The following is an 11,624-nucleotide window of genomic DNA, read 5'->3' as shown; positions in this document are numbered from 1 at the left end:
AAATTTTAAAATTTTAAGTAATTAAAAACTGTGTCAAATCTCAATAAAAAGTTTAAAATAATTATAAAAAATAAAAATAAAGTTGGCAACATCGAAAAACCAAAGGATCCAATCTTTTATTGTTATAATTATCTCATGACAACAAACTTTTATTGTTTCCAATATAAATTCATAGGTGGAAACACTGCTCTGAAAAATACTTGGCAACAAACTCACAACCTGTGACCTGACAGTGGAGCTTTTGTGTGTGGATGGCTATGTGTATCATGTTTTTGTGATTCCCTGTGATGATGTGCACATGTTACCTTACAGAGATGATGGAATTTAATTTTGGCTTAGTTGCCAGAAAGATACATACAACTGTTAGCATCTGTACATTATGGCAGTATGCAATATCCAATATCCAATAAATACATATACTTAGATAAAAGTAATGTAAGAAGTTATATGAGGAGAGGCTAACTAGCTAACAATGTAGCTTTCAAGTACACAGTTCAAGATAACAACAATATAACTTAAAACACAGCCTTATTATAGAAACCCTCAAAAACATTTGAACACATTTTATTTACTCGTTGTAGATTCTTATTTAAAGCCCAATACATATCAGACTCTACATCTGAATTGATGGACAGAGAATAGAGCACACTCAGCAGTAAACAAATCAAACACCTGGCTCCCTTAAAGGGCCAGCATTTTCTGAAAACTCTTTCTAACACCTTTGTGGGTGTGTGGGAGTGTGTGGTGATGCCTAAATCATTAATTTCTGCCTTTAAAATGCACATCTCTATAAATAGCAACATAAACCATCAGAGAAGATGGGACAGTAATGGTTGAACAGTAATTTGCTATTTATTGTCAGTTACTATCTGTAATGAGTACATAAAGTAAATTACTGTAATTTATTTTTTGCACTACACAATTTCACACAAAGTCTACTCCTTTTACAGTAAAATAATGTGTTAATAAATAATAAATGTTTCCTTTTATTGCAGCAAAACACTGTAGATTGTGCAGTAAATAACTGTAAAATAGCCAGAGTAACAGTGCAGTTATGCTAATTAAACACACCTGATCAAACTAAATCTAAAGGTAGTGTGTTGAAGCAGGGCTGGAACTAAATTCTGCTGGGCTGTGGCCTTTCAGGAGTTTGACATCCCTGGTACATAGCATATTTTCAAAGGAATTGCCTACATTTATCACAATCATGCACATATCATTGAATAAAAACAATAAAAATATAAAAACTTCATCCAAAGCAAACAAATAAAAAAAAATAATAATAATCTGATCCTCATGTTGTTCCAAACCTATAGTAATATATATTACTATAGGTAATATATAGGTCGATATCTTTACCTTTTAATTAGCTCTGTGACATTGACATTGGTTGACTCCTGATACTCAATGTTAAAAACATAAAAGGAACCAAAGAAAACACAGAGATGGCTGCAGAGAAATTTATCTTATCATCAATGCATTGCCTCACTTTCTCCTCAATACTGACCATACACATACCAAAACTGAACTATATATATATATATATATATATATATATATATATATATATATATATATATATATATATATATATATATATATATATATATATATATATATACAGTATATATATATATATATATATATATATATATATATATACAATATATATATATATATATATATATATATATATATATATATATATATATATATATATATATATATATATATATATATATATAGCAACATAAAGCATCAGAGTACATGGGGTAATAATGGTTGAGCAGTAATTTACCATTTATTATCACAGTAACTATCTGTAATGGGTACATAAAATAAATTACTGTAATTTATTCTTTGCACTACAAAATTTCATACAAATCCTGCTCCTTTTACTGTAAAATACTGTTTCCTTTTATTACAGCAAAACACTGGCTATTTTACAGTTATTTACTGCATAATCTACAGTAAGGGTTAACAGTGTACGTTAAAGCCTATAATCACTATAGCCTGACAGATGAACAAATAAAATTAAAACGTTATGAATAAATAGTATATCTCGTAAGATTCTGCATGATCCAATATAGTTTTATTTAATACATTTTTTTACGTTTTAATTACATTTTGGGCATGAAATCCACGCTAAATCCACCCTACTGATGGGATCAGTTTAATCCAGGTTTTTTGGATCAAAATGATCCAGATCCTACAAAAAAGGTCTGAAAAACCCAAACTATCCAAATCAAAACCAAGATTAGATTACGTGATCTAATCTGATTATGTAATCCGTTTTTTCTTTTGAAAAACCCATTTTCAAGATTTGATCCAATCCTTTATCCAAAATCCTAGTGGATTACTTTTGAAAAACCGGGCCCTGGAGGTTGTGAAATCCGGATTTGCTGCTCGGATTTGCTTTCACATGGCATTGCCATTTTCAAAATTTTTTTTTAATTTATTTATGTTTTTTGTATATGCACAGAAAATAAAAAATTTAGAACAAAATTTTAAAATTAGCAATTTCAAGCCCACATATTGTCATTGTTTAAGTATTTATGGCCAAAAACTGTAAACATGATATAAACATATCTAGATGTATTATGTTTGAATTGACCTATGCACAGTTATTCAACTTGCGAAGGGAAAAAAAACAAACGTTTTTGTGTGTGTTTGAAAAACATCTAACTGCTTATAAGGTGGCATGGAGGCTCAGTGGTTAGCACTGTTGCTGCACAGCAAGGTGGTCGCTGGCTTCCTAGCGGGACCAAGCTGGGTCACTTGGCGTTTCTTTGTGGAGTTTGCATGTTCTCTCTATGTTCATGTGGGTTTCCTCCGGGTGCTCCAGTTTCCCCCACAGTACAGGTAGGGGAAACTGAATTGAAGAAGCCACAGTCTAAATTAGCCATAGTGTATGTGTGTGAATGTGAGTGTATAGGAGTTTACTTGGTTGTGACTGGAAGGACATCTGCTGTGTAAAACATATACTGGATAAGTTAGCAGATCTTTCCGCTGTGGCAACCCCTGATTAATAAAGGGACTAAGCCGAAGGAAAATGAATGAATGAATAATTATCTATAAATCAAGTCATCAAGTAGCCATATAGATTTGCACTGCCTACCCAAATTTAGCCTTCTTTTGGCCAGACGTTTAGAGTCTATTAGACAGCATTTAAACGTCTCATTGCTTGGTGAGATGTCTGAAGAACAAATACATGTGGCAGGGAAGTGTCTGTTATTTTAAATATTCATTTTCAGAGTGGAAATGTGATGTCATTTTACAGCTTAAAATGATGTTTATCATCAGCTGTTTTGTGTTGGTGACTTTTTTGACACGTTTATTGTGTCAATATGCAGCCTCTAGTCATCTTTTTAACTGTAAGAATAGCATGACACAAGAAATGCATTGCATACTTATCATACATGACAGAAACAAGATTCACAGTACTATGTAAATATGTGCTCTCCTAGAATTGTTTTTGTCAAATAATACTCTTCACAAGAGTTGCATATGTTTTATTGTTTGTTTTGAGAGGAGCCACCTCCTGCTCAAGATTTCCTGCCTCAAACAGCCTGAAACGTTCCTCTCAAGACAATAACATGTAGGGTGGCTGTTCTTCAGTTCTCCAGGTTGGTGTCCTAAAATAAAAACAGCAATTAGTTTATCAAAAGTCAATCCAAATCTAATATTCTCTAAGCTAACATCCATAGTCTTGTGTTTGAATTAACCCTCCCAAAATACTCTGCTTAGGCTTCATACCTTGAACCATTCGTGGAGAAGAATCTCTTTTAATTGAATCCGCTGCTCTGGCTTTTGCTGGAGACAGCAACTAATCAACTGACAGCATTCTGTGAAAAACAGTTGAAACATCTGTTTACCTTGAACTTCACACCTCCTTTGATGTTGCATGTAAGAGTCTTTGAAATAAAGAGCTTACCATCGGACAAGCCAGCTTTGGAGAAGTTGTTCTCATTGATCATGTGCAGTTCTTGAGGGTTGGGAAAGTCCTCACACACCAATACAAACAAGAGGATGCCAAGGGACCAGACTGTTGCCGGCTTCCCATTGTATTCACCCGTTTCCTCAAACTCTGGGGGGCAGTACTCAAGGGTGCCTAAAGGTAAAAGATTTTTGCATCAATTAGCATTTGTTGCTATAAATTCAGAATATGGTTTTTCACAGCTTAAGGGTTAATACATACCGGCAAATGTATCGTAGGGTAATTTCTTGAGAAGGTCTCCACACCCAAAGTCTATTAATTTGACTTTATGAGTCTCCTTGTTGATTAGTAGATTTTCAAGTTTGATATCGCGATGTAGAACACCATTGCGGCAGCACATGTATGCAGCTTGAGTTGCCTGCTGCATAACAACACGCGCTAAACCTTCACTTAGGGATCCTCCATAGCTTTCTGTGAAAGCATATAGGTCCTCACAGGGTGAAGGGTATTCCAACACCATTATATAATGGTCCTCCTGGTCCTGCCAGTCCAGAAGCTGGATTATTTCTGGAACGCTGGATACTCCATGGGCGAGGATGAGAAGTGCAACTTCAAGAGGAAAGGGCTCTGAATGACCCGACTACAGGAAATACATTTTTTATGATGTTTAGATAGATATATATTTTATAGATTATGAATTGAATCATAATTTCACAAAATTTCGACAACAGTAGCTTGTCTTATGAGAAATCACTTACGATACGTATGTATTCCACATCTTCCGTCTTTGTGACAAATTTCACTGCCACCTAATAAACAAGAAATAAGCAAAGTGTATGTAAGAATGATTGTACAGCTAACATATTGTATTTGTTACTATTTATCCTATCCAGAAAAATGAAAGGCACCTTTAAGTCATCGTGTAGACGTCGCCCCTTGTACACAGTTCCAAAGGATCCTTCACCCAGCATGTCATCGATCAGATAGTGGCAAGAATTGATGACTATTAAAACAAAACCAAGGTTAAGTAATATGAAATATCAACCAGTGTAAAACAGGACAAAATGTTTTACTTAATCAGTGTACATTTTTTGAAAATGAGGTCTGAATGTTGAATAAATAAGCTTTAGTTTTACCTATTGCCAAAAATGTATCTTGTGCAACTTAACACTGGTTTTGTGGTCCAGGGTCACAAATGGAAACATTAAAATGGCCTGATATAGTATTGCAGGTGTGTGTGTGTGTGTGTGTGTGTGTGTGTGTGTGTGTGTGTGTGTGTGTGTGTGTGTGTGTGTGTGTGTGTGTGTGTGTTTAAGGGACAGTCAACTTACCCTGACTTGTCATCTTTCCATTATTCTCTATTTGTTTTGAAACAGAGGCCTGTGTGCAGACTGGAGTTTGACCACCATTGATGCTCCAGTCTGACGTTGTGTGCTGTGAAATCTGAGGGAAATTGGCACTCCCCTCGGAAGCATCGGGGACTGGAATCTCAGTGGCATTGTTACAACAATCAGAAGTGGATGAGTGAAATGGAGGCTGGGTGACATCAATACTCCAGACTGACACTTTGTGTACCGGAGTCCGGGTAGCGTCAGTACTCCAATCTGATGTGGTGCGTGTTGGTGTTTTGATCTTATCAATGCTCCAATCTGACATGGTGTGTGCTGAAGTCTTAGTGAAATCATTGCTCCACCTTGATGTGGTGCGTGCTAGAGCCAGGCCAGAATCAATGCTCCAGTCAGATAAGGTGTGAGCTAAGCTTTCGGCTTCATCACAATAGTCAGGACTAAGCAATGGAGTCTGGCTGATGTCAAAGTTCCTGTCGAATGAAGTCTGAGCAGTATTGCTGCTCAGAACTGGAGAACGGAGGACATCAGGTTGAACAGTAAGATGTTTCTTTACTGTTGGATAGACTTCAGGGTCACTGGCTGAAGGTTCCTGAAGATTGAGGTCTACAGTATGAATGACCTGCTGTAGAGATCCGTCACCTGAAGAGGAGGAAGGTTGTACTTCAGGTGGTGCTGCAGTTGCCCCAGTGTCCTGAGCCTCTCCATCAACCTGAAGTGTACTATTTTTTTCAGCAGCTCTCAGACAGGAGAACCACCGCCACAACTTGAACCTTCTTTTCTTTTTACGGTTGGCCTCCTTTCTCTTTTTATTTTTCCCCTCACTCGCACTATCTTCACCTACGCCAACAGGATGTTTATGAGCTTCCACCAAATTGGTGAGCTGTGGCGGTGCATCGTGATGGTAAACGTGCACACGCTCAAAATCATTGTTTGCCTTTTTGCAACGACAATTACGTTGACCCATCGCTCAACTAGTTTAACCGCAGAATGCCAAAGTCAGAGTTGCATTCGCATTCTCTTAGCTATGATGCACCGTTTCGAACATTCACATTCAATTCTAAATGTGACGCAGGCTGGACCGTTTCTGTGGAGCGTTTCTGTGGCCATTTGAAAGTGCCATATTGTTTTTGCATAAAGTATATGCCTTATAATCAATCAATAACTGATCACACATACTCATAGCCTGTATGCAAGCGGCTGCCCGGTAAACAGGCTAAACTTGTAAAACATAGACCAGCGTTAAGCCTTCATGAAATTAATTCTGCGTCAGTTTTACAACCAACTAAAACTCGAAATGAATTCAAATAAACAGTTGTAACAATAAAAAATCATTAAAAACATTTGTTTTTCACTATTTTTCTTTCACTATTATACATTATATTACATATATTTATTTATAACAAAATTCGAATGGACCTAAATTTACCAAATGATTTAAAACGTCTGAATCTCTTTAATATAGGATTGTAAAATGCTAGACACTTCTATTTACTTCGTTATTATTCCTTTTGCACAATTTATCAATCAATTTATCATTATCTATCCGCATCTGCAACATGGATATTCGCACCGTAGGAAAAAAAAACCTATAGAGGACGAAACCTTCAAAAACTATAAATAAATAAGTAAACAAATAAATAAATAAATGAATAAATAAATTCATAAATTCCTGCATAAATAAAACAATAAATAAATACATTGCATATTTATTTGCTTTATTTATGCAGGAAATTGTGAACTTTTTTACTCATTTATTTTTATAATTGCTTTTTTTATTTATTTAATGTTTTATTTATGTAGTAATTTATATTTTCTTGTTTATTTATGCTTTGTTTTATTTATGCAGAATTTATTTACTTATTTATTTATATATTTTCGTTTTTATTCATTTTTATTCATGAAGACATTTTTTTATTTGTTTATTTATCAGTCGTATTAATTTATTTATAAAAAAAATATTTATGCCTGCATTTATGGATTTATTTACTTATTTATTTATTTGCGTATTTATTTATTAATTATTTTATTTATACAGGAATTTATAGATTTCAATGCTTATTTATGTATATATGCGCGTATTTTGTTATTCTTTATTTTATTTTATTTTTGCAGAAATGTATGGATTTATTCTTCAATTTCGTTATATATTTGCGTATTTATTAATTTTTTATTTATGTATGAATTTATGTATTTATTTACTTTGTCTTTTATTTGTATTTTTTTCTTTTTTTTGCGTATTTATTCATTTATTTATTTATTTATTTTTGCCGGTTTCGTTCTTCGTATAAACTCAGCATTCTTTTGATTTTGGATGCATGCTTTTTTTTTCTATTGACATAATATTTTTGCTCCTAATTTATTCATTCATTCTTTATTGTACTGCGTGCGTGTGTATGTTTCACTGTGTTGAGGTTGACATTTTGTATGGTTAAATTCTTTAATGAATGTATAAATGAATGGTTTGACTCGTCACTATTAAGTATGGCTGATATTTTAATCCTCATGCTTAAAATATCATCAGTCACTTGCACTTCTATTTTTTGATAGGCTACATGTTTATATATATTGATAAATTGTGTATATCCATTACCACAGTGACACATTTATATTCTAGCAATCTCGTATTTTATTATTCTCTTGACGAACTTTTTTTTTTTTTAATTTAAACTTCAAATAACACACAGGCATTTTCAACTTCCATCGTTAAACATATATATCATTATATCCAAGCAGCATATAATAAACAAAACAGTACAAATTAATAATAACATAAAAATTAACCTTAAATAATACAAAAGAAAATACATTACATTCAGAGGGGTCAGTCCATATATGTTGACAAAAGCTTAGAGAGCTTTAAGGCACCTTTTGTTTTTACTTGTTTTATAGATTTATATAACATATTGAAATCATTTGTAAATGCTTTGAAACAAGGAGAAACTTTAACAAATCTACATTTGTGTATATAAAATTTTGCTACAATCAACATATTATTACATAAAAATTCAACTTCCTTGTTTTTCATAAAAATGCCAAATTTCACAATGTGATAGTCAAACGCAGGTGTTACATTTTTAGTTATCAACCACTAATACAATCTGTCCCAAAAGGATTTGACACTGGAACAACTATAAAAAAGATGTTCATGGGATTCTATATCTTTCAAGCAAAAAATACAAGCATTACTGTCTAAATGAAATCTTATTCTAAGAAATTTGTTACATGGATAGATGTCATTAATTGTTTTGAAATGTACTTCGTTCATTTTAGGTAACAAGGGAAATGACAGGTATCTTTTTCTAATATCAATAGTGTCCGCTTTAGAAAATCTCTCAGATAAAACTTTTCTTTTAACAGGAGGAGGAAAATATTCTTTTGTCAGTAGTGATCTCAAGACCTTGTTGTTACGTTTAATATCCAAAAATGAATAATTATTTATAAACAAATCAACTAGTGTAGGTATTACAGAGGAGTATTGCACTATACCTTTAACTAAGTTCCTCAAAGCTAATAGCTTTGACAACCAAAGAGAATTCTCTATATGCACAATTAAAATTGAATTTTAACCTAAAATGATCATAGCTCAACATATTACCATCATCATCCATTAAATGAATTACATTCCAAATTCCTTTGTCAAACCAGTCTTTAAAAAATAAAGATTTCCTGTCATGTAGAAAAACACACCTGTTATTCCAAATGATAACATTATGTGGAGTAAAATTGTGCTTGTACAACATCTTCCAATATAGTAACACTTCTGCATGAAAACCAGACAATTTAAATGGCAATTTTAGTAAGTCAAAATCACATTTTAGAAAAAAAGAAATTCCTCCCATCCTTTGAAAAATATGAAAAGGGATGCTAAACCATAAAGACGGTTCACCTTTAACAAAGCTTTGTAACCATTTTAACTTCATTACTCCATTTATAACGCCAAAATCAATAGCATTCAACCCCCCTTCCTCTGATAACTTTACCAAATCATTTTTTCGAATTAAATGTAGCTTATTGTTCCAAATAAACTCATAATGAACTTTGTTAATTTGTTTAATACATCTTTCTGTTACACCTAAGGAAAATGCTGGATAGATTAATCTTGATATTGCTTCCATTTTTGTTAATAATATTCTCCCCAAAATTGAAATATTTCTTTGTAACCAGCTACTTAATGTTTTTTTATTTTTCTTTACAACAGTATGAATATTATTATTTTCCCTGTCCCTAAAACTTTTTGTAATAGTTATTCCCAAGTATGTTATTTAGCTTTTAATTGGGATATTATACAATGAATTTTATGTATTATTGTGAAGAGTTAGAATCTCACATTTTTTCAAATTTAAATGTAACCCTGAAGCATTAGAAAACAATGATATAGACTTTAAGGCAATCGGTATTTGATTAGAGTCCTTCAGAAATCAAGTTGTATCATCAGCTAGTTGTGTAATTAACAAGGATCTACTTTTAATGGCTTAATATTTTTAATATACAGTGCTAATAATTCGGCAGCAAGTAAGAAAGAAGGGGGCTGACTGGATCTCCCTGTCGTATTCCCCTTCTGATATCAAATCTCTTTGTAGTACCCGATTGAAGTAAAACAGCACTTGTTATTTGTTATATTGTCAACATTGAAAGAATATTAATACATTTTGTCCCAAACCCAAAATATTGTTGAGACTGAAAAACAAAAGGGTGTTCAAGTTTATCAAAAGCTTTTAGAAAATCCAGAAATAGTATTATACCATCATCCTCTATCAAATGTGAATAGTCTAATAAATCTAACACCATGCGAATGTTATTATGTATTAGTCGATTTGGAAGAAACCCAGATTGTGTATCACTAATAATTTTACCTATACCACCTTTAAGTCTACTAGCTAATGCATGAGTGAATATTTTGTAATCAATGTTAAGTAAAGTAATTGGTCTTAAATTATCAATAAGAGTGTTGTCTTTTTTGGTTTAGGTATTAAAACAATTATAGCCTGTTTCATTGTAGTTAGTAGTGTATTACTTTCTAAACATTCTATTAGTGCTTTAAAGAGCATTTCTCTCATATCATTCCAGAAAAAAGATAAAAGTTAGTTGCAAGTCCATCTTGACCTGGTGATTTACCTAAAGCCATTTTTTTAATAGCAGCATCAAGTTCTTCAATTTTTAAATCAGAGTCACATATCATTTTAAAATCTTCATCAATTTTAGGAATAAAATTATAGAATTTTTGAAGAAATTCTCAGAATCTTTCATGGAAAATGATGATGAATATAGGCTTTGATAAAATTTAAAAATCTCATTACTTATTTCTTTTGGATCAGTTACAATTTTATTATTTAGATTTAAGGTGGTAATTGCATTTCTGTCTACTTTTTTCTAATCTACTAAAATAAGAGCTGTTTTTTACACCAACTTCCATCCATTTTGCTCTAGATCGTATATATGCCCCTTGTGCCCTATTTAAGTAGAAATCGTCTAATTTAGTTTGTAATCTAATCATTTCCTCTTTATTAGGTTCTAATAATAAATCCTTTTTACAACAATCATTAATGTCTTTTATCAGCTGTTTTTCTAATTATTTTTGCTTATTACACAATATTTTACCATAATTAATTGAGTACATTCTCACTTTATCTCATCATTTGTCATGATTGAATATAAGATTTTTTTAACCATGTCACAAAAATATTCTTCTTTTAACAAGTTTGCATTAAATTTCCAATATTTTTGCCTACATGTTCTTTCAGAGCCTGGGATCAGTGTGACAGTAATTACACAATGATCAGTTGTAGGAGCTGCAGAGATTTTAGCTTGCAAAACATATTTAAAAATTTCTTGGGTTACCAACCAAAAATCTATTCTTGATTTACAATTTCCATTGGGTCTAATCCATGAATATTGCCTTACTTCAGGGTTAACATGATTCCAAACGTCTATTAGGGAAGTATTAATACAAACATTTGTAATACATTCATTTCATAATAACCGTATTTTGTTGAAAATCTATCCATCCAATTATCAGGGACACAATTAAAGTCACCAACATATTTTTAGTTGGGAAAAATGTTTTCAACTCTCTAATAGTTTCTGAAATGCATTCCAGCAAAATTCTCTTTTTATATTGACCATTATATCCGTAAACATTTAGAAGAATCAGTGGAGTACCTTCAATCATCAAAACTGCAGCAATCCAGTGTCCATCCTTATCTTCTTTCACTTTAACTACTTTACCAGGACAGTTATTCAAGCATATGACTACGCCAGCAGATCTATAGTTCCATGACTAAACAGTATAGTATCACCCCATTGGTTTCTCCAGAAGGTTGAGTCCTCTGCGCTGGAAT

At 32.4% G+C, this 11,624-nt stretch overlaps 1 protein-coding gene across 1 annotated transcript; it reads right to left on the bottom strand.

Moving 5' to 3' along the window:
* Positions 1 to 2,470: 2,470 nt before the first annotated feature.
* Positions 2,471 to 6,886, bottom strand: pimr98 (Pim proto-oncogene, serine/threonine kinase, related 98). The gene is made up of 7 exons (XM_009296449.5): positions 5,269 to 6,886; positions 4,846 to 4,940; positions 4,696 to 4,746; positions 4,199 to 4,577; positions 3,935 to 4,111; positions 3,757 to 3,845; positions 2,471 to 3,635 (listed from the first exon to the last, which is right to left on the bottom strand). Exons 1-7 carry the CDS (start codon positions 6,248 to 6,250, stop codon positions 3,615 to 3,617), a joined length of 1,794 nt encoding a protein of 597 aa, XP_009294724.4. The 5' UTR covers positions 6,251 to 6,886; the 3' UTR covers positions 2,471 to 3,614.
* Between the last annotated feature and the right edge of the window lie 4,738 nt (positions 6,887 to 11,624).

The sequence above is a fragment of the Danio rerio genome, chromosome 22 (genome assembly GCF_049306965.1).
Source record: "Danio rerio strain Tuebingen ecotype United States chromosome 22, GRCz12tu, whole genome shotgun sequence".
NCBI lineage: Eukaryota > Metazoa > Chordata > Actinopteri > Cypriniformes > Danionidae > Danio > Danio rerio.
Note: the sequence above shows the minus strand (reverse complement) of the source record. Positions and strands in the feature narration are given on the sequence as shown.

Coding starts and splice junctions, on each gene's coding strand:
- pimr98 (XM_009296449.5), bottom strand. CDS start 6,250: ATGGGTCAACGTAATTGTCGTTGCAAAAAGGCAAACAATGATTTTGAG. Junction 4,112..4,198: donor ACCCTACGATACATTTGCCG/GTATGTATTAAC, acceptor TTTTACCTTTAG/GCACCCTTGAGTACTGCCCC. Junction 3,846..3,934: donor CAAAGCTGGCTTGTCCGATG/GTAAGCTCTTTA, acceptor TGTTTTTCACAG/AATGCTGTCAGTTGATTAGT.